This window comes from Pezoporus occidentalis, unplaced genomic scaffold (assembly GCF_034315485.1).
Source record: "Pezoporus occidentalis ecotype Australia unplaced genomic scaffold, CSIRO_AGI_Poc_V1 ctg57, whole genome shotgun sequence".
Taxonomy (NCBI): domain Eukaryota; kingdom Metazoa; phylum Chordata; class Aves; order Psittaciformes; family Psittacidae; genus Pezoporus; species Pezoporus occidentalis.
The window spans coordinates 3,618,813-3,641,353 of NW_026915910.1; the positions used below are offsets into that span (position 1 = coordinate 3,618,813).

General features: G+C 38.9%; 1 protein-coding gene across 4 annotated transcripts in view; it reads left to right on the forward strand.

Annotated features, from left to right (window-relative positions):
- Nucleotides 1-14,815, forward strand: part of SUPT3H (SPT3 homolog, SAGA and STAGA complex component) — a 275,316-nt gene extending 260,501 nt beyond the window's left edge. For 3 of the 4 annotated variants that reach the window (XM_062638500.1, XM_062638504.1, XM_062638502.1), the window contains exon 12: nt 11,820-13,600. In XM_062638500.1, coding sequence (XP_062494484.1) covers nt 11,820-11,861 — 42 coding nt within the window. In that variant the 3' untranslated portion in view covers nt 11,862-13,600. Of the gene's footprint in view, nt 1-11,819; nt 13,601-14,656 lie in introns of those variants that run through there. The other variant, XM_062638501.1, reaches the window with a different exon arrangement.
- Nucleotides 14,816-22,541: the final 7,726 nt, after the last annotated feature.

Below are 22,541 nucleotides of genomic sequence, written 5' to 3' on the forward strand. Positions count from 1 at the left end.
CATGTTAGCATCTGAAGCCTAGTATGGCTTCTTTTGACTGCATAGTCCAGAGTATTGCACAGTACACTAGTAAAACTGGAAGCTGAAGAGTCAAAATCCTCACCATAAATGGGCTACAATGGTGCATATTCCTGCCCTGTACAATGAAAATCATCTTGTTCATTTACAGTACGTGCTGATGGAGGCTTCTGTTGCAGTATCATTTACAGCCGTGTTGTCTTTGTAGATGCCTTCCACAATGTAAGAACACTGATGAATGGAGGGGGAAGGGGCCGACCTTCCATTTGCCATATGGAAAACATCTGTAACGGGCAACATAGCTCTCTAAAGAAATGTGTTGCTGTTTCTTCAAAGTGTTACATAGACAAAAGGTATCAACTTGAATTTTAACCAGGGCTGACTGTCCCAGGCTCTAGACCCATTTACCGTAATACCAAAGTATTCTTTTACACAAGACAGGCAGTAATGTTTTTCACTGTCTCACACAAAAAGAATGTAACATCAACTGGAAAAGTACAGAGTAGTCAAAGTGCTCCAAAAATAAAACAAAAGAAACAATATCATGCCCTTTTATTGTGGCCCCTTAACTCTAGTCCTCTGAGAACAGTGCTGATTGATGTCAGTGATGCAACCTAAAAATTAATGTCAATTACCCAAAATGAAATGCACAAAAGCGACGTTAAGGGTCTGATTTCAGGCCAAAAAAGCCAGGAAATTCAGAGCTACTGGACAGCCGAAAGCCTGGATTTGACATTCCCATTTTACCAACAGCCATTCTGCTGGGGGGAAAAGGAGAAACAAAGAAAAAGGGAATTACACCATTACAATAAATAATGTGACTGAGACAGCACGCTTTCTTTTTGCTGAGGTCCAGACCCACTGGGTCCCATTAGCTTTAAGACAAGGAACTCCAGTGTGTTCTAGGTTTGGAGCTCAGTAACTCCTCTACCACTTTTCTGCTCTTTTTTAACATAAAATCTTTCATTGCTTTAGTAACAATAACCTTTTTAATTACTGTAAATGAAGAGTTAGGTATGAAACCTAATTTACAGTAATTATTTGCTGTTCTTGTATTTCCACCCATCGGAAGTGGGGGTGTTGCTATCAGCATGACTAGCACATGTTATGTATTTAGTGCAATAATTGCACATCCAAACGGGATCTACCCCGCACTCTTTGATAAATGAACATGCAGTAATCGAGATGTTCTGGTGTCAGCATGCACACAAATCAAAATGTTCTAACATCAAAGAAGTACTCATGAAAAAAATTCATACAGGATTTAAATATTCCTCAATGTTATTAAAAAAATATGGGCTGCAATATTATGAAAAGCCCTTGGTGGAGTTACAAGCGGGTAATCCATCTCCCTATTCGTAGGCCTCTATTTAATGACTGAACAATGGCAATCAGCCAGAAGAATCTCATGGCCTGGCCGGTTTGTTTTCAGACAAGTATCAGTTTTATAAATGTGCATATAAATGTATGTCTTCTGTAAAATTGGATACAAAAGAAAACATATGAGATGTGGTACTGAAGAAGAGAGAGCTTGATGTGATAGGTCAGACCACGGACCTACCAATGTTAGTGGCATTGGTCTGTATTAGCATTGCAAAGTAAGTTTCATTTAAGTGTGCCATAGCAAGTATTGCGTGTAAGTGAGCCTATGGAGAAGGGAGTGTAGTATGAAAGTTCAGAGTCCACCTAGTTATTTCATTTTCTTCACATAGTAAATATTATTACCACTAATCAATGAGAAGCAACCAAAAGGAATACTTAGTCAAATCTAGAAAGACATTTTTGATTTCTGCTATTCTCAGTGACCATCTGATGTCTGTAGGATGGCGCATTTTGCCAAGATGATAGGCAGACAAGGAATAGACAGACAGAAAAACATTTGGAAAGATTATAGATAACCTAAGCTGCACTTTGGAGAGACTAGAAGTCTACCTTAACTTGTGAACCAGCTTTTCCAACATATGAATGTGGGTATAATGTTATTTTAAAAGTATAATGTAAAATAAAGTCTGGGTTTCCTTGGGATCCCAAGTTTCTTGGTACATCCTTGCAGCTCATAACTTGCCAGAAGCAATTTGAAGGTCCAAATACCTGAAGGAGTCTTTCTGTCCTGCAGGTGGCCACTGGGAAGAGACCCAAGTCCTGGGGCAGCAGAACCAGTCCCTGCAGCGTGCGTGGTGATTAGGAGGAGGCTGTGCTTTCTACATGTCCCCACTTGCTCATTTACAAATGAAGCCACCTACAGCTGAGCTCTTCATATGCTCGACATGTTTCGACATTGAGATCCTTACTGCAGGCTGTCAGGAGATAGTGAGCAGGGACACTACCACACTAGACCAAGTCAGGGGATCTGGTATTGTTCACAGATGAACAGATCATTCCTGTTATCAATTTTTTCAACTTCTCTTATTTGCTTTGCATATACTGAAAAAATCTGTTCTTCACACTGCTTTCTTTTCCACATCCTCTTGGATCTGGCTTGAACGGGACAAATGAGCCATTACTCTGTTGGGGCTGGCCAGTACTAAAATGGGTTGTTACTTAAGGGAGGAGCATCTTACTGTGATTATCACCAATTAGAAGTAAAGTGTTGACTATTCAAAGGAATTAACTTCTCTGCTTTATGTATTTTACAGGCATATTGCATTCTTTGAATAAGGAGTAGGACATCCTACATATAATTAAAGAATAACCTTTAATTGTCTTAATTATATATGCTTCCTGTCATCAAACAACTGTACCAATATATGCCGGGATTAAAGTTCAAATTAGGGATGGAGCTTTGTTTTGAAGTATAAGGACATTTGGCTTTCATACTTAATGGACCATTTTTTTGTTTGGATTCGATCCTGGTCTTCAGAGTTTCAGGAGGGACCAGAAAATGTATTTTGATTCAGGGCTATTTCTAATATAAATGTCATAAAACCTCATGGTGTGTAATAATTCATTCTTCTGGTAAAGTATTGTTTTAACTGGTTAAACTGCCTCAGCACTTGGATTTTTTCTCCAGCGTGTTGCAGAAATACGTGTGAAAGATTGATTGGATGCCATTCTGCAGCCTAATCCTACATAATTTATTCAGTTTTACCTGAGAGAAAGGTCCAAATGTATGGTCTTCTGGTTTTAATCAGTCCAACTACAATTGACTCAACTTTTGCCTGAACAAGGAGTGAGTAAAAACTGAACGAGAGCCTCAAGATTTGGCTCTTATTCATTAACCTCAGGGCAGACTTCATTTTGTATGACTTTTAAGCTATTAAAATGTTGGTTGGCCTCCATTTGAGCTCAGATTCCTAATATCACCAAATAATTATGTGTAGATGATGAAATGAAAAAACAGGCATGTAGTCTCCAAACGCGCATTTCAGTCTGGGTGGCTGAAATGGCTCGTAACACTCAATGCATGAAAATGGGGTGGATTGAATAAATTAGCAGAATCACAAAAGGAAACCACTATAGGAAATAGTTTTACACGTGTAATCACTGAAATACTCTAGTGAATGTGTCAATCTGTACTAAATAAATATATTTGTTTATAGACATGCTCTGTATTAGCTTCCACTCTTTCACAGCACTTTGCCAAACAAAATCCCACTAGATGTAGGATGTTCGCACCCGAGTAGGAGTTTCTTGGATAAATATTTTTTCTATATTGAGACCAAAACCACTTCTACAAATTTCAGACTTTGATTGAAATAGTATATTTCTTTTGCCCCCCCTTCCCCTTTTTTTTCCCCCGTTTTCCTTTTTATTTTTCCTTCCCATATCCTCCACTGGCAACCACTGATGCATTACCTTAGTTCCTCTTACCTCCCACCGCTCCGGTGAGCAGGCGCCCCACTGCAGACAGAGCACGTCAGTCAGTAAGGAGCCCAGCTAGAAGTGGCCACACCCGAATGCCGCCACCAGCAAAGGGCCTTGGAGCCTGAGAAAACTCCTCTGTTTACAGACTGACTCTCTGCCCTGTGCTGTTGGTTGGGTTCTCATTTCCCCCGTGAAATGCTTCCTTGAATCAAAGGGAGAACAGCGATGCTATGGTCTCTGCAGAGAGCACTCACAGGATGTTTTTCAGGGGGTGGAGGAAGAGAAGTATGTTGCAAAATGTCCTTCTCATTAGAATTTCAACAGTTTAAGAAAAGAATGTAGGTGAACTGCCTTGTTTTGCTCAGATAATTGGATTTATTTCAAAGTAATACCCGCTCCTTCTATCCAATTTCAGCATCCATTTCTATACATCTGGTATTTCAGCTGTTACAATGGAAGTTGTAATGAAAATAATAATTATGGATTAGCATACAGTGTTTTCAAAATGCCTTGTATTAGCTCTGTAATCAAGCAATCCTCAAAAAAGGTTTTCAACAATTGATAGTATTTCTGTTTCAAAGGCAGGGGAAATTGAAACACAGAGACATTAAGTGGTTTGTCTGAGGCCACACAGCAAGTAAGTGTCAGAGCTGGGAGCAAAGCCCAGCCCTGGCTCCTGCCCTTGTACTCAGACGACTGTACCACACCATATTGTTTCCAAATAAGTTTGCTAAAAATCGTATGCTGAGCTCATGAGGAGTAGTGCCATGGAGGAGGAATTTAACCCCTTCTGTCACTTCCTACAGAAGAAGAACCTGAGCCTCTACAGTAGTAGAGAGAAACCTTAAAAAGCCAAGAAAAGCCTTCCTTGGCAAGAGGGAGCCATCCAAGTTATTTCATGCTGAATTAGTCTCAGGTTGAAGGAGTTTTTATTATTAGTGGTATATTTTCACATGGGAGCGCTTTGACCGTTCACTGCCCTTGAGTCATAAACCAGAGGTTTTAGTATCTAACCATCCCTGAAGTCTTTTCTTTGTATGTCTCAAAGCTTTTAGCTTTAACATCGTTCTCAGACATAATAAAGTTGCCTGCATACATTATTACTAAAGCAGCAAGTTGAGACACATCATAAGAGAAGACATTGGCCTCCAAGCAACTCAAAGTATTTTGACCAGTTTTATGACATAAGGCATTAAAAGTATTAGCGAACTAATTGTGATGCTCATGAGGAGATTGGGGATACTCGGGAACCACCACATTTCCATTGCGACAGAGGGATTGACCTTTCCCAATTACACTGGGGTCCAACAGGTTGTACCCATCAAGGTTTGGTGCCTCATGGAGACCTGCTGTCTCCAGGGCATTTCATAGACAGACAGTTATGGGGCATTTGACCCACAGCAATAACTTGCTGGGTTTTGTCTTGCTGTGCATGAGAAGCAGCCTGCTCCTTTGGACCAGGGAAGGCAGGTAATGGAACTCATCCACAGGTTTTGCAGCCTGGGGGAAGGAATTCCTGTCTCTGACTGTGAACAGAGAGCAGCATGAGGTTGAGAGGGCTCAGAAGAGGAATTTATATCGGTGTGCTAAGCAGTGTCGCCTTTTCTCAAACAATTAAAATGGTTTCTTGCTCTCAGACAAATAAAGCCTATTAAAGCTGGTGGCAGTGATGGGAAGAACTTTATGAAAATATGTTTGTTTTGCAAAGCTGGCTGCCAAGTATTGTTTTATAGTTCAATTTTTTCCTTCTTTCTCCACTGTTTACAGTACCCGCTGAGAAACTTAAAATGATCTCTCTCTCCCTACCAATTTTGTTCTTTTTTCTTTTGGCAGACATTGGCACCCCACTCCCACACCCGGGTTCTTGCTGCAACAGAAGCCATGATCCTTTTGCCTTGTATTTCTTTTTTATAATACCAGCCCAGCCCTGAGAACAGTGTTTGCTAGTTAACTGCTGTATCTCAAATTTGGCCAAATGAGCTGAAGGACAGCAGTACAAACCCTACATTTTGTTCTCCTTCCACTGCTAATAATGCATGAGGTATCTGAGAAATACATTTGGTCCTTGTTTTTCAGAGATGTCTCCATTGGCCTTGGGAATGTCGTTACTGCCAGCGGCAGAGAGCAACTGTATAAAAAAGTTGGGTAGCTGAGATCTAGACTATGTTCTTTAATAGACCTGGATGATATATCCTGGATATATCCTGTTCCAGGGCACAGCAGCATGGTTTTATGTGATTATTGAAAAAGTTTACACCATTGGCATATAAAAGGTAAATCAAAGCCCAGAACTGACTTTGTTGGAAAGCATTTTGCTACAAGCTATTGAAGGCTTGTTTACTGAAGCAGTGCTTTTATCAGTGTGCGATGTCTGCGACTACCTACGTAAAGTGTGCTGATGATCTTGGTCACCTTCCTGGACAGCAGCTTATGATGTGGAAGCCGCTGCTGTTGCCATTGTCTCACTGGGTGGCTGAAGGCTCAGGAAACAGACTTGAGCAGCGGAGTGGTTTGTTGGTGTTTCTCACACCTAACTGTAGTGTCTCTGGGACTAGCTTAAATACAAATGTGGCTGCGCTTCCGGTGGGACCACCACTGTATGGGTAGATGGATGCTATAGATTTCAGCACACCAGTCTGGCCTCATCGTAATGAAATCTGTGAGATTTCATGAATACAGCAGGGCAGATCATCCAAAGCATCATAAACTAGTAAACCTGGGTGTTCACAGATATATATTTGGGCTTTGCTATTCATTATTGACCATGTACTTGACATTATATACATAAAATGTTCCCTCGCCCTCTGAGTAACATCAGGCATCTGTGCTTTGGCTACTGATTAAAGATGGTTTTATAGAATTAGAGCCTTCAGTGCTATTAATAATTGGAGAGAGAATTATCCATTATATTTCTTTTGTAACATGTACACACTTTTAATAAGGAGAGTTTATATCCACACAAATTTATATAAAATTAAACAGAAACAACTAATTCTAAGCAACATATGGATTTTCTTCTTATAACAATGCTGCTTATACTTTGCCTCCTAAACTAATTGTTATTTTAATCTCTAAATAAGCTGACACTTCTTTGTGTATGGTTTGTCTATGAAGGCTAGGAAAAATTAGAGCAGTAATCTTTTAATCACAGGGGGTTTAATGTAGGTGTTTGTAGATGTACAAAGAGCTATGAATCTGTCCAGGATGACTTGTTTGATATTACGGTGGGCTAATGAAATTTCAAAGTTAACATTCCCCAAATAAAATGGGAAGAAGACACAAGGAGAAAGGAGCAGATTTAAAATTAGAGAATCTTTGTGGTTTATGGGTTCCAGGTTATTTGGAATGGAATGAAAGTTAATGCTACATCCTTTTTTCCATCCTGCCAGCCAGTGTCTGATCCAAGAATGTCTCTTATTTAAAGGGCAGGGCTCCCTCCACTGTTCTTAAATAAAGGCTTTCACTGTCTGAGATCCAGTCCTCCCTGATATTCACAGTAACATTGAAAGAATGCATGAAGATAATTATTTAATGAAAAGAAGTTTTGCATATGATTCCCCTATCATAAGTCTGTTCAAGTCATATGGTTCGATTTACATTTATGCAAATGTGAGAGAATAGAGTAAAATTACCAAAGGAGGAAAGGACCGTGGCATGTCACAAACAAGATGTGCCTATTTGTGTTTATGTTTGCTAATGAAGTTCAGCCAGGACTTGCTCTTTGATTCTGATGTCTCTGTCTGCCATTCCACTTTATGCATTGTAATTAAACCACTTGCCCACACACATACAAGAGGACACCAAGAAATGGCGACTTCAGGTTTTAAAAATGCTATACTGTGACTTGCTTATACAGGACCTATAGTTCAGGCTTTGCAGATTTTAAGTGATACAGCAGACCTGTGGTATGACATTGTGCCTTAGTTTTAATGTAAGCAGAACTCCTGGCTTAAACCAATGGAGGATTTGGCCCAGTAAACATTAGTGTCTAGAATGCCCACTGGAGATGTTTTATCCTAGACTTTCCAAATTGTATTCTGAATAAGAATTAAACATCAGCCCACGCAGAAATCACAGCTGTCTTTCTCCTGTCAAAATTAATCTTTCTCATCACGCTACAGCTGTGGAATTATGCACTAGTGCGAACTGTTAACTGGAAACCATTTCTAGCCAGGGTGCCTCTTCAGAAGTCTTAGTTTTCTAACCTTATGTGTTACCTAATTGAGGAGTACTCACATCTTCATATTTCGCTGGGACTTGTTTTTGTAGATCACAGCTTCAGTATACCTTGTGTTAACAAACACAAGATATATTATTATTCTATATTATTATACAGAATTATCTGACCCTAAATTGGTCCTAAGAACTCTTCAGTAGATTGTTTTGTTTTGTGTGACCTTCTGTGGGGATGGGACTTCTGCTGCCCTCTTCATATAGTGTTTTTTTGTGGTCGTTCATAATATGCTACCTCAGGCTACCGCTACGGATGAGACATGGGACCAAACATTGAGAGTGGAAAATGGATGATTTTTCATGAAATTTGAGTTGCTGCTTGACTAAGGCCTATTGTTCCAGGTTGCTTTTTTAAAATGTTAATTTTCCTTTCAGCAAACTAAGGGCAAAACATGATATTTCATGTCAGGTGACTCACAGCAGTGAACACTGCTCATCTTTTCTGCTTCATTGTACCTCCTTTCAGACTGTTGGAAAAAAAAACCTACCTTCATTTGCTAAATAGTGATAGCATTCCCAACATCTTTATATCAAAATCCAATGTGCTTTAATAACTTGAAGGAACAATATTTTCAAGGCAGGGTTCCTATATTATAGGTAAATAGAGGATGCCTGAGAAGCCATGACAAGCTGCTTCACAGGGTGCCTAAATTGGTTGTCCTTTCACCTTCATCAAGGTCAGAGAAGGGGGATGCAAAATCTTGTCATATGATAGCAAGGGGCAAGAAATGTTTCTGTGAAAGCTAAATTGGCCAAATAAGGTTATACCAACTTTTCAGATCATGGAATCTGTTCTGGGAAAATGAACTATGTAACTTCTGCCAAGCTGGGTGATTTCCCATGTCTAAAAGGTGGTCCTTTGGCCACCTGCGCACACAGTGGGTACAAGTAACAGGCCGACAGACCTTCAACCACAGCAAATAGACTACAGAAGAAAAAAAAAACAAAGCACAGTCTGGTAGACAGTACATTTTGAGAAGGAGCACACATAAATGCAGTAGATGCCCAAAACGAGCTTCAGAGTTGACTATGCGCTTTTGTTATCTCCTGATTTTGGGCTTTATAGCAAGATATATCCAGCAAAATACATACAGGAATGGCTTACCATTTTAATCCCACATCAAGATTCTGCATCATCCTCTAGCTGTAATTCTGAGCCAAGTAATTGTATTTTTTTAAAACATTGGATACTGCCGAAGTGGCATAAAGCACCAAGAAGCATCATCTAAAACCTTTATGTTATATCAAACCGTGTTAAATGACTGCACATACTTAGAAACTCTTGCAAGGGCACATACACATGTAAGTTTCATTAAAAACATCTTGCTCTTCCTCTTCGCAGTTCTTGACTTTTAAAGATATGTCTTTTAGTATCACAAATTCAGCTGTATAGATCTGAAAGATGTATAACTCAGAATTATGGGATGACTGTAAAATAGTTTTGCTATGCATAAAAGCATTTTGGAGGTTAACCTTTATTATCTAGTAATGTATCGAAATAAGAATTAAGTGTTATCTTGTTATGGAATGGGATGAATCAAACTCAACTCCTCTGAAATACCGATTTTCAAAACAGTTACCTTTAAGCTGAGTTTGAAGGTAAAGGTTGTTTCTGCGTATAATGCTTCAATTTATGGCTATATTCCATAGTAAAATATGCATATATCAGAATCACTTTCTCTTGCTTGGGAAGGAAAAAAGTGTTGTTTTCATTATTGCTGAACTTCAAAATGGCTTAAAGAATTTTGTTGGTCCTTTCCAAAGAAACTGAACTTCAGGCAGAGATTAAAGCAGAGGAAATTTCAGCCCAAGGGCAAATGTTTCAGAAAGTTTAAAGTATGTGAAACAGTGAGTTAAGTAGGAAATAGTTTTCAATCCTAACTATAGCCACACTAGTTATAATATATGGCTAAATATAGACTCATGGGTGTGTCTAACTTTCTGAAGGTGTTATCCTCTCTCCTCTGAAACTTGCTTCCAAAATGACCTTTTCAGGGGTATAACTAACTGTATAATATTGCCCATGTTGGAAAATATTAAACTTATTTCCCAGGTGAGCCCAGCCAAGCCCAACTTTGCTTTACAACCAAAATTCCTGTTGAAAAATTCAACCTTTTATCTTTCATGTGGATCCAACTTTATACTTGGGTTCATTTATCTTCAAGCAAATTGCACAATAGCCCTGAATATTTTGTTTATGTGTTAAAGGTTGTCACTTTGGTTATAAAGCTCTGTATAAATATCGGGGTCAATTTGCTAAAAACATTACTTTTGCATCGACTTCAAAATGCCAACCATAATGGTTTGGGCAAGCTGCAGATCCAAACTCCCTTGGACTTGCTGCTTGTGGTTGTGGGAATATGTTGGATCCTTTCAAAATTATTGACTAGTCTGTTTTGTGCATTTTGTGTTTGGATGTAGAGTCTTTGGATTTCTTTTTTGTTTTGTTTGTGGTGATACTGTCATGTCTGATGGCTGGCTGTATATCCCAGAGCTCATACTCTGCTCTTTGGCTTTAATGCAATATACTACTAGGTCACTACATTGAAGTATGATGTTAGTGTCAAGGATGCTGTAATAAACATCTTGCACATATTTCCTTTTGCATATTTAGTGTCTGTAAATGTCTCTCGGAATACATGCTTGCTGGTTTTGAAATTATTTCCCTACAGTTTGATATAAATACTATTTATATACAAAGTTGTTTGAGGTTATCCTTTGCTGTTAATGAAACTTTTCTAATTTTGTTTTAAGAGAGGAAAGAATTGATCTTTCTGAAATTAATTAGGAAATTGGTAGAGCCACTAAAAATGGTAGTTATATATGGCACTTCCTAAGTGCTTGAACTTAAGAGGTAAAAAATAATCTGACGAAACACTAAATGTAATAAAATAGATGGCTGTATTTTTATTTTTGAAACTGAGTGACTGCTGAAGGTGAACCAAATAGAGCAAAAGTATTTGCACTCCTTCCCTTTTTGAAGCTATCATTAATATCACAAAAAAAAAAATCCAACACATTTTTAAACTGAGAATATCCCCTTAAAATACAGGGTTTCCAGCATGCCTGGTGTAAAAAGGGATACTTTCCTGTACTGATTCAGAAAGAGATGTTAAAAATGTATGAAAGGTATTTTAGTGAGACATTTTCACAGGATCTTTTAAAATTATTTTCTCAAATGCTGTTTAACTCCTGTGTTTCTTTAGCATTGGAAACAGTTGATGCCAGGTTACAGTATGTGGGATATCAAATTATTTTGTGCTGACCAGAGGGTCTTTAATTTGGTTTTGCGGGGTGGGGATTATACCAGTGTCTGTTCATATAACTTTAGACTCAGACTGTAAATTAAGATTGGAAAACTGTAATTATTCAGTAATTTATAGACTATTAAAATAGGTTAGAAATGATTATCAAACATAGTGAATAGAGAACACATGCTTAGAAGGGACAAACAGATTCAGCATAATAATGTATTTTTGGCATCATCTATTTTGCAGGCAATTAACAAAATAGGATGTTGCATTTTTGCATATCTCTTGCTCTCCTGAAATAGTCGCTAACCACTTGTTAACCACACTGATTTTTTTTATAGACAAAGTGGTTGCTCATAGCTTCCCCACCAGAAATGTTCGGATTAAGCACACTATTAGATTGCAGCCAGAATAGTCTACAAAACAGGAAGAAAGCCTTGCCTTTCTCTCTGCCTTCTTCCCTCATTTAAGTTGATGTGATAATTCATTACAGATTTTCTCTTTCTTTGACAGAGTGCCTACCGCAGAAATGGGATGACTTTTCTCGCCTGCTAATATGAATGTGGCTGCAGCAACAGGAAAGACAGTGTTATATTAAGGTGATTTTCTTTTCCCGTCCATGGAAGGAGAAAAAATACAAGCTCCGATGTCTCCGTGCACCAGTGAGTGGGCTGGTTTGTTGTGACTATCTGCTGGCTGACTGTCTCTTTTTCCAGCCCCCTCAATCGTTATTCTTGTTTACTAGCTGGAACATTTAGCTAATTAATGGCAGGATGTTTGGGATAGGGTGTAGGTGGACAAGAATGCAGATCAGACAATGCTGAAGTTTGCAGGGGACTAACTGCTGTCAGCCTCTTTCTGAAATGCAATGTCATTTTTATTTAAGTCTTTGGAAGTCTGTATGTTCTCCTAGAGATATATATTTTTTTTTAAAAGCAGGATGAGGCAGAAAGAGGCCAGAGATAGACTGGGTTATATGAGTTTTTCAAGGTTATTAAAAGGTCATGTGTGTTTTCCTGATGATCTTTACTGAAAGCAAAACTGTTTTCCACAATTTTCCACTATTTTCACTATTCCTCCCAACTAATTTTTAACTGTTCAGATAGGGTAATCCAGTTTAATCCAATGAGGAGCTTTTTTTATGAGAGTAATAGCTAGTTCAGATCCAAAGATACTCAGAGAAAAAGTTCAGATTAACTGTACTTTACCAGTTAGAGACTTTTTTTCAGATCCAAGGATAGTCTAAATCAGCCCCAAATTCTAGGTATTTAAGTCTCCTAAGGCTCGAGCCATCAGTGTCTGAAATCAAGGAGAGCCTTTGCAGTGATTTGGCACTGGATTGGACCCCTATTCATAAAAATGCATCCTAAAGTACTTGAATAGCTGTGTCTGTCTCAGTGGTTGTAGGCAAAGGCTTAACGCTATGTACTTGCTCAGCATTTGCTGCAGGAAGCAGATGTTGTCTCTGTTATTGACAAAGACAGCATTACTGTTGGGTTTGGTTAAAGAAGAAATGGGCCTTTTGCCTTTTTTATATTTTCGTTCACGTTGTTTGTTTTCAGATTTATTTTTTAAATCTCAGTCCCTCCTTCTATGTTTCTTCCCCATCCGCTGCTCCTCCAGCCTTTGCTGGCCTCAAAAGCACATTCATTTCTTCCCATAAAAACTGTACAAATATAGAGCTAACCACAATGATGCTTGACCAGAGAAAAGGGCTTCAGCCCATCATCAAGATATACAAGCATGGACTGCTTGTATCCCTGTGGTACCCCTTGGGCCCAGGGGTCTGCTCCAGCCACTCTAAGCCAGCCTTGAAATCTAACTTAAACCCCAAATTAATACAGAGTGCTCAAGATATCATGAGGAGATGATAGCAAAATATCACTTGCATATAGTTCAGCCATCCTCCTCTTTTATGCTTAGTATGTGAGGTCTTAATTTTTACTCGCACTGTATGCTCTTGTTGTCCTTTTAAGTGATTTTGTTTCTCTGCTTTTCTGGACCTGCTTACAAAAACTTTAAAAATACGTATGTATTTTAAATAAACAGAAAAATGCCTCTTCTCTTTACAACCAAAATATTGTGAAAGTGAGCTTTACACATCAAATATTACTGCCATTCATAAATTGCTTTTTTGTTTTACCTGCTTACGCTTCTATTTTCTGGAATCAATTTGTGTGTAAAGGACTAAAAGTAATGTGTACAATGCAGTGTATTAAATGAGGGAGGGAAGTTTTCTGATGTTTCATCTGTACTTCTTGAAATGTATGATTAAACTTTTCTTTTTATCATCACTCTTATTTTTTTTGGCGTCCTTAATCATAGAAAATTATATGCTTGCTGCAAACATCCAGACTTTTTAAAAGGACACCAGCATTTATTGTATTTGGTTTCGATGTGCAGGGATAGAGACAGAAGAAACCGTTTCAGGCACTGGGTACTGGAATCAAAATAGTTTCTGTAGCTGTATCTCTCCCAGATTTTACATTTTAAAATATGCATAAGCAGAAAAAATACTGGCACTTACTTTTTACTGCTCTACTTAAAGTCCCAGAGAATGAAGACTCGACATACATTTCTCTCAGAAATATGACAGATCATGTTTTTGTTGGTCTGCTGTGTGTTTGTCTATCTTGAACAGTCTGACAGGCAATTATTTATAAAATCTGGGTTTGCCCAGTAAACCCATATAATAACCTTACACTTCTCTACACAAGTCAGAGAGCTGAATTTAGAGTAGAACAAGGTGGGTTATGTGTCCCTATCTTGAACTAACCGAGTTTATTCTTCTTTTGGAAAGTAATCACTTTTTTCATTCATCTTCAGGGTTGTTCAATTTAAAACACAAAAGTGACCACTAGGACTTGGGCTGCATACAGAGTGTGTCCTACCACCACTTCAGGTGCTGCAGAAACAGAAGTGTATGTTTAAGCTGGTACTACGCATTTTATCTTAAACTTTTTTTCTGTACTGCAAGTATAAAAAACAGTTTGAGATTCAGTTAATGACTGTGTACAAATAACTTTGTGCTTGTGTGATTTCAACTTGAAGAACCTTAGCAAGGATTTGTAGTAACTGAGTCAGTTTATGCTGATTGTTTAACATCAGTTACCTGAAGAAGAGAAACGGAACCAATTTCAGTAGGAGTAAGACTGTGTAACAGTTAAAGGTGTGGGGGTTCTGCTCCATGTCCTTGCTGTATGGTTATACTACCTAGCTTTTCAGTTTCCTAATCCAGCCATCCACAAAAGAGGGATGAAAATTCAGCTTGAAAATTGTCAGAGGTGACAGAGCCACAGCACAGATTTCTAATGGGGCTTTGTCTCATTTCCTGGCCTGTCCTTCCTCAGGGTTTCTTCTGAGAAAATAAAGCCCTTTAAAACACTCCTGCCTTCATCTGGAAATCAGGAGAAGCTGACAGTGCTCCATATTTCTCCAGAGACACTGAGGACCTTGCAGAATTTGCTCCCCTGGGTTTCCACAGTACACTTCTCTTTGTCAAGTGAAGATATCACTGGCAGGGGGGAGGTGTTTTCAGGCACTTCTTGAATTCAGATGAACCTTAGTGTTGTATTAACATTCTGCCATCAGCCGTGCCTAGATCTCATAAAATGTTTTATAGCTTCCCGTCTAGCTCATACAGAATGTTTCATAGTACATAAACACTTCTACTAATAATTCAAGAATAAATAGATAGTGACATTAGTCACAAGTCTAACCTCTAGCTGAAACTTACACAGTTACAGGGTGTGCTTTTTTCCTTGCCTAAATGAATCATCTTGTCCAAGGTTAGACTTTTTATACCTCTACTATATATCTACACTGAGTGGTGGTGCAGCTAGGGAAACACAGTGGTGGCATGCATTAAATCCAGGGCTTTATTCGGAGGGCAGAGAGCCAGTGCAAAGCAACAGAGCCATCCCCGAAGGAATTGAATGTAAATTTGACGGTTTAAATAAGGCCAGATGCCTTAAAAAATTATTTTGAAAGCTGTATCTTTAATGTAGCTCTTAACTTGTTTTTTTCTGCTTCAGATAATGATGCTGCCTTTTACAAAGTAATAAGAAAAAATAGCTCTCATCTATTGTGGGGAGACAAAAATCAGATCCTTTGACTTCTATAAATCACTAAAATGTTGGCAACTGAAACAAACTTTTAGAAGGCAGATGCCTGAAAATTTGAAGGAAACCTCCATATTTTACTGTTAAGAGCTTTTTAACTGGCTAGAGAGCACTCTAAAACACTACATTAATAGCCATTCTCAGTAATCAAGCTCCACTATACTTATATACTATTTTTCCTAAACAAGATAGATTAGTAGTGTAAGAGAGCTGGAAAGATAAATAAAGAAAATCAAGAACTAAAATTATAATAATACAGTTTCATTTTACATTTTATAGCTCTCTTCTTTATTTGTGATTGATCATTTATCTTAATTCCTATCACACAGAAATATTGGCACAAGAGTCTTGTACCAATATCTGTGCATTTCTGGACTAGCCTTCATCCAGATGCTTCGCAGATTTTCTTACTGATTTTGTGATCTGTCAATCTTTAGTACTTGTATGACTTTGATTACTGTAATATCTTAGTGCCTCACAGTCTTCCATATATTTATGCCTGCGGCACTGCTTTGAAATAATAATGTGTTGTTATCTCCATTTCTTCTGAGGCACAGAAAGGATAAATGACTGGCCCCATGTTGGGAAACTTGGGACGGTTCAGAAAACCTGGATTTCCCAAATCCATACTGATGCTCTCAGCTCTAAGTCATCTGCCCTCTGCAGTGAAAATGATAGATGTATCAGAAAGCACATAACCCAGCCCCACAGGTTAGGAAAGCGGCAAAAGCAGTATCCAACTGGATCTGCAAGAGGAATTTGGGGAGGAAGAATGCAGTCACTCGATTTGGACCTAATCCAGGACTCAGTGCTTTAAAACCTTCAGGCTGAAATATGCCACAGCCACTTAATGACCTGGTGCAGAAACATAAATGCTACATTTCCACCAAAACATGGACTGTGGGATACTTTTCTTCCTCTCCACACCCTGCCGAATTTCTGCATCAGAAATCACCACGAGGGATGTATCCTGGCAGTGCCAGAGTGTTCTTACCTTCATCTCCCAACCTTCCTTTGCACAGTGCATCAGAGCTGCTAGAAGCAATAGGAGACATACAATTAAGAAATGTAGATGCCCTCTTTTAAATGGGGCAGCAGCTGTGATGGGTGTTCACAAAGGTAAACTGTTAACTTTTAATAAATGAACTGAATCTGATTCTAATAAGGTGCAGCTGAATTGTGGTGGCTGATCTCCTCTACGAGTCCGGGAAGAAGAGGTGGTGTAAATATCAGAAGCCATAGCAGGATTCAGAAAGTCAAAAGTCAATAAAGCAAGTTGGCTCAAACCAGTTCTGTTTAGCTCTCATTTCCATAAGTATTTAATTAATCTGCAAAATAAAAAAAAACAACAAAGAAACTATTGCATTTCTTGTACTGACATGACTTCTTCAGATCTGGAAATGAAATGGCAGCAACTGTGTGTCAAGCCTAGGTGAAAACAAATCTCTTAAAGAAGGAGAATGAAGGTTTTTGTAAGAGCAAGGCCCCGCTGAGCTCCTCTCTCTGAGCTCCCTTGCTCAGAAGATCAGTGCTGAAATCTGCTGCACGTGCACAAATTTTGTTGTAGCTTTAAGTAAATAATTTCAGTAAATTAGATGTGATGTGTCTATCTTTCTCCATGTCACTCCACCCTTACTTTAGTATTTAAATAATTTATATTCCTCTGTTTTGGAATATTATCAACATTTTGCTAGTCCTAAATTTTCCCTATTCAGCAGATTTTGGTGTAGGCAGAACACAAATATATCGAAGCAATTATTAAGGGGTGCTTTTAGCACCTGGGAAAGGGTGTCTTTGAAAGTCAGTTTCTCTATGGAAGGTGCTGCTCTGATTCATCTTCTCTGGGATGGTGGCAAAATTGATATATATCTTCTGTAGGGCTTGAATTTGTACAACAGTTGAGATAAACCTTGAGGTCTCTCTCAAACTCATATGCAGCCCATTTTTTTCCTCAGTGTGCAAATCAGGTATGAGCTCAAGAGATAAAACATGACACATTCTTCCACTGGAAGATCAAGAACCACTGAATATTCCAAGGTAAGATAACCTTAGTCTGACCGAATTCAGCTACATATCACTTGGGGAAAAAAGAAAAAAAAGGTGTTTCTTTTTTCCTATTTGACAGTTACTTCATGATTTTTTCCACACTTTGGTGATCAGAACTTTGTGTTCATATGTTTGGCCATGAAATGGTTAAGAATAGTTATTTCTCATATGTGATCAAGTTTCTCAGTCAATACAGTGGTAAATGTGTCTCTTTTTCTACAGCTGTTGTGTTTAAACAGTGGGTTAAGAACCTGTCCCATTTTAAGGGCAAATGTATTTTGGAGCAGAGTCTGAGTCAGTTGCTTTTATTCATGGTACCCAAGTAGGTGTAGCCATCAAACCTAGTCCACATTGCTCTGTTGGTGTGTCCAGAACAGAGAGAGTGTATTAATATTGTCCCTGCAACGAAATCATCCGAGAAATGACCAAAGCTCCATCCACACATGGATTAATAGGAGCAGCGTGAAGATTATTCCACCAGGACTCTGGAGTTTAAGTATCTGTTAGTCCCTATGCTTAAAACTCTGTTAAACCCCTTTATACAGGTGTCTGTGAAGCAGAGTACTATGTTCCCATGTCTGTTAATGTGGTTTAGGTAGGAAATTAATGTTGCCTTGGGAAAAAATGCATGCTACTGTCAAGCTAAATGAGAAAAAGCAAAGGCTTTGCTATGGACTGTGAGGGGAGGTATGGGTATGCTTGCAGGTTAAAATCTTACTAATTTTATGGTAGTAAAAATAAAATTTGATATAAGCATCCAAATTTTTGAAATTTTGGCCAAAGTCCAAACCTTCTCAGTGTTTGCCATGGTTAGTTTTCATAAGTGTGTTGAAGTCGGGCTTGTAGATGATGCTGGATTCATTTTTAGTTTGTTGAGGCTTGTTTTATTTGCGCTTTGGTATGTATTTGTGGTGCACAGTCTGAAGGGATTTTGCATTATAGTTGGTTTCTTTGGTGGTCCTAAAAGCAATGCAAAATTAATGCAGCACTTAAGGATCCTGTTATTAAAACTTTATTCATAGGTGAGCCAGCAAAGCATAGAAAATTTACGTATATGCATATATATTCAATAAATATGAATATACATATTCATATTTTTTCAGAAAGATTGAATTCCAAACAACAGCTCTGCTTTTACAAATCCAAAAGCAAGCTTGACCCTGTTTTGGTACCTCCCTCTCTGCAATGAAAATAGTTTTACCTGGTAAAGATTCTTACTTTGTTGAAGTAATTTGTACCATTCGTTTCGTTGCTCTTGTATTACTCATTTTTCAATTGCACAAAGTTTAAACTTTAAGAGGTTTTAAAGCCTCATGAAGTGTTATAAAAATCATCTCTGACCTCTTGTATGAAAAAGGCATTTTCAAATCTGTAACTGTTGGGGGGTTGTTGTTCATTTGTTGTTGCTGAGGTTTTTTTAAGTCCAATAGAGTATTGTTTGAGAGGGAAAGAGATCTCCAAGGTCTGGGAGTACCCCAGTTTATGCACTGGGCACACAGCAGGTATTTTTGTAGCACTTGAATGTTGAAGGGAGTTGGACACTGCAGAGTTACTTCATTGCTCCATTAAACTGTGTCTGAAAAATACTTAAATTCTATAATACATGAGTCGTGCTCTTGGCAACTATTTCCTTCGTTCAGATTCCCAAAGGTGAGTGGATTGTGCCCTCTGGGGGCTCTTTACTGCTTTAACTTAAATTTAAGGGTGGTGGTTTTTTTTTTTTCTTTCTTTTTTCTTTCTTTTTTCTTTTTTCTTTTTTTCTTTTAACTTAAATTTCCTTTCCTTTCCTTTCCTTTCCTTTCCTTTCCTTTCCTTTCCTTTCCTTTCCTTTCCTTTCCTTTCCTTTCCTTTCCTTTCCTTTCCTTTCCTTTTCTTTCCCTTTCCTTTCCTTTTTTATTCTCCTTTCTTTCTGTCTGTCTTTTCTCTTTCTTTTCTCTCTCTTTCTCTTTTTATCTCTTTCTTTCTGTCTTTCTTTCGTGTAAAATGTCGCATTGATTTCCACCCTCCTTGTGTCTTATGTAGGAAGAAATTTATGTGCCTTTTACATCAGGAAGTCTAGCTTTTCCTGACGTTTTATTGCTTTGAATATTTGAAACATTTCAATCCCAGACAATAAATATTACATGATTATTGTTTTCATATGGATAGCTATTTCTCCCTGTTTTTTCTATCCAGCATTTTACTAGCAAGTGACACCCAAAAATTTATGGGTAGTCAAACCATTACTGTTCAACTTTGCTGAGGAGGTCAGAGAGTCCCTCAATTTGCATGCAACATGTAGGGAAAAAAAAAAGTTTGACTAATCTCCTATGTTTTGAATCCTGCAGGGATACAAATTTACATTTTTCCTTTCAAAAAAAGGCTCGTATTGTAGCTCAAGCCTTCTTTCCACTGAATTGAGGCTTAGGTGGGAAGAGCAGTGAACCCCTACTAAATGCTCCCCAGATCAGCAACTGGTAGCCTTAGGAGTTTACTTGAAGTTGGTGGGATGGGTTATACCTTTCCGTAACTCAAAAGCATACGTTTTCTGCTCACCCAGGTCAGTATTTTGTTGCTCTCATAGTAGAAATGATTCCTGGTCAAGTGGGAACTGTAAAATAAAAATTGAGGCTGCGCTTTTAAACGCCTTCTGTTTGGGAGAAGGCAGCTGGCTACTTGCTGTATATATGGAGCACCAGTTCTGCAGTACGAGCTCTGGTTACAAAGTCTTACCTTACAGACCCAGGTCTGATTTCACAACCAGCCAATAAAGCAATGTGGGAAATCTCTGGTCAAGTAGCTAAGTTCATAAGAATATAAGAAACACAGGTTCTGCTCAGAAGCACTAGATCGTCTAATTTTTTCATGTTGACAGTTTTTCATGGATACTATGCAGAACCTGCTGCTTCTGATCCGTCAACCATCATGTTGTCAGTGACTTCAGATTGATGATAGATCCTGATTGCAAAACTGGATCCAGGATAACCAATACATCTCCCTCTTTCTGTCAGTTCCTGATTGAATGTTTCATGCAAATTTCAGTAACTGTCTGCATAACTATAAAAAGAGTAATCCTAATGTGTTTCAAGAGGAGGCAAGCTGTCAAGTTGTGGAGGCAATAAAAAAAAATATAGGTCTTTGGAAGTTTATCATCAGGCCACTCTCAGGCTGGATAAAGGTTTGGTATGGGGATGAGAAAAACAACAAAACTTGTTGAAGTTTTCAACCTCATCAACGCCTGTGAGCTGGTTGTTCTTTCTCTGCTTGCCTTGTGCAGACTAAAGGAACCAGAGTCTAAATCCATTCAAAAAGAAACACTAGTAAGTACTTTGTTTAAAGCCTTTTTTAAGTCTTTTGTGTCTTTACCCTCTCTCCTGTCTCATCTTCTTTTGGGAATATTGAAAATAACATTCAGTTCTGTGCTGCTGTCCTGGGTTCAGCAGTAGCAGTCATGTTTCTCCTTCGTGGTAGCTGGTGCAGTGCTGTGTTTTGACTTCCAGCCTGAGAACAGTGTTGGTGAAGCCGATGTTTTCAGTTGTTGCTAAGTGATGTTTACCCTGACCAAGGACTTTGTGAGGCTCATGCTCTGCCAGGGAGGAGGGGAAGCTGTGAGGAAGCAGAGATGGGGCTCCTGACCCGGGCTAGCTGGGGAGGTATTCCATACCACAGCACGTCATGCCTGGGGAGGGTAACTGGGAGTTACCCAGAAGGACACAGGGTCTTCTGGGTCTGACTTGTTTCTTGGCTGGTGGTATCGTGTTCTCTTCCCTTGTTATTTTCCCTTATCATTGTTGTAGTTGATAGTAGCGGTGGTGGTTTGTGTTGTACATTGGTTGCTGGACTGTTCTTGTCTCAACCCGTAGGAGTTGCACTCTTTCGATCCTCCTCCCTGTTCCTCCGGGAGCGGGGAAGGGGAGAGCCCCAGTGGGGGGGGGGGACACGGACCTCGATTGTTGTCAGCTCAGCACCACTCACTGGGAGTGAGTGAACAAGTTACCTGACTGGGTTTAAACCACAACAGCTGCCTTTGTCTGTCCTTTTCCATGAGGTAAACATGTGCTTTTCCCTCCCTGTTTCTTACAGACTTTCAGCCAACTCAGGTTTTCCTGTTTACTTCCCTGTCAAAGACATCATTGGTGATATCACTCCAAGTCTAGAAATAAGGGGTTTGCTGCTTTTCCTAGCTTTCTGCTGCTCCATTTGGTGTTATATTGGTTTTGCATCACAGCAGACTTGGCATATCTACTGATCGTTTATTTATTTTTTTTAAGCAGATGCTTCCCCCCCCACTCCTTTACCAAGACATGCTGAAGGTGAAAGCCCTGAAATGGTTTTATGGAGACCTGAGCTCCCATCCAAACCTCTCAGTGTCTCAATTATATCTGTATCATGGGGATCAATTTGTGGACCCAGTCTTTTTAAAATACCAATGATGATAATGAGAAGCCTGTAGGCTCCAAAATTCAAATGAAAAGATGATGGTATGGAAGCTACAATACCTGTGACTGAAAAACTGATCACCACAGCTTTGCAAAACCTGTTTTCTTCTTGCACAGACAGAGGTAAATGCAGCAAAGCAGCTGCATCATCAAGTGCTCTGTTTGTTTCTTCTGATTTGGAAGCCCTAAATATTTTAGTGCCTCAAGAAGACACTTAGTCCCGATAAAGGCAGTTACTGGCTCAGAGTTCCCTCTGTGGTTTGGACACAATTCTTACATTCTACACAACTTGAAGCAAAAAAAATCAGATGTGATCTCATGTAAACCCTTCACAGTTATCAAAACAGACTCTGATTTAATCTCTCAAAATCTGTGATTTGTTGCTGAACAGTAAAGGTACCCCATGTACCTTTACATGTAAGGTAGTACATGAGGTTTCTCAACTGGTGATATTTGTAGATACACAACAACCTCCTCATGAAAGCACCAGCCTCATGGCTGAAATCAGAATTTCAGGTTTTCATTTAAGAAAGGAAGCTGCTGCTTTCAGAGCAGTGCTTGGGCCTGTGCATAGCCAGTTTACTGCCTGACGTCATTGGCAGCTTAGAATAACACCTCTGAGAGGAATAAAGTAATCCATCTTTCTCAGC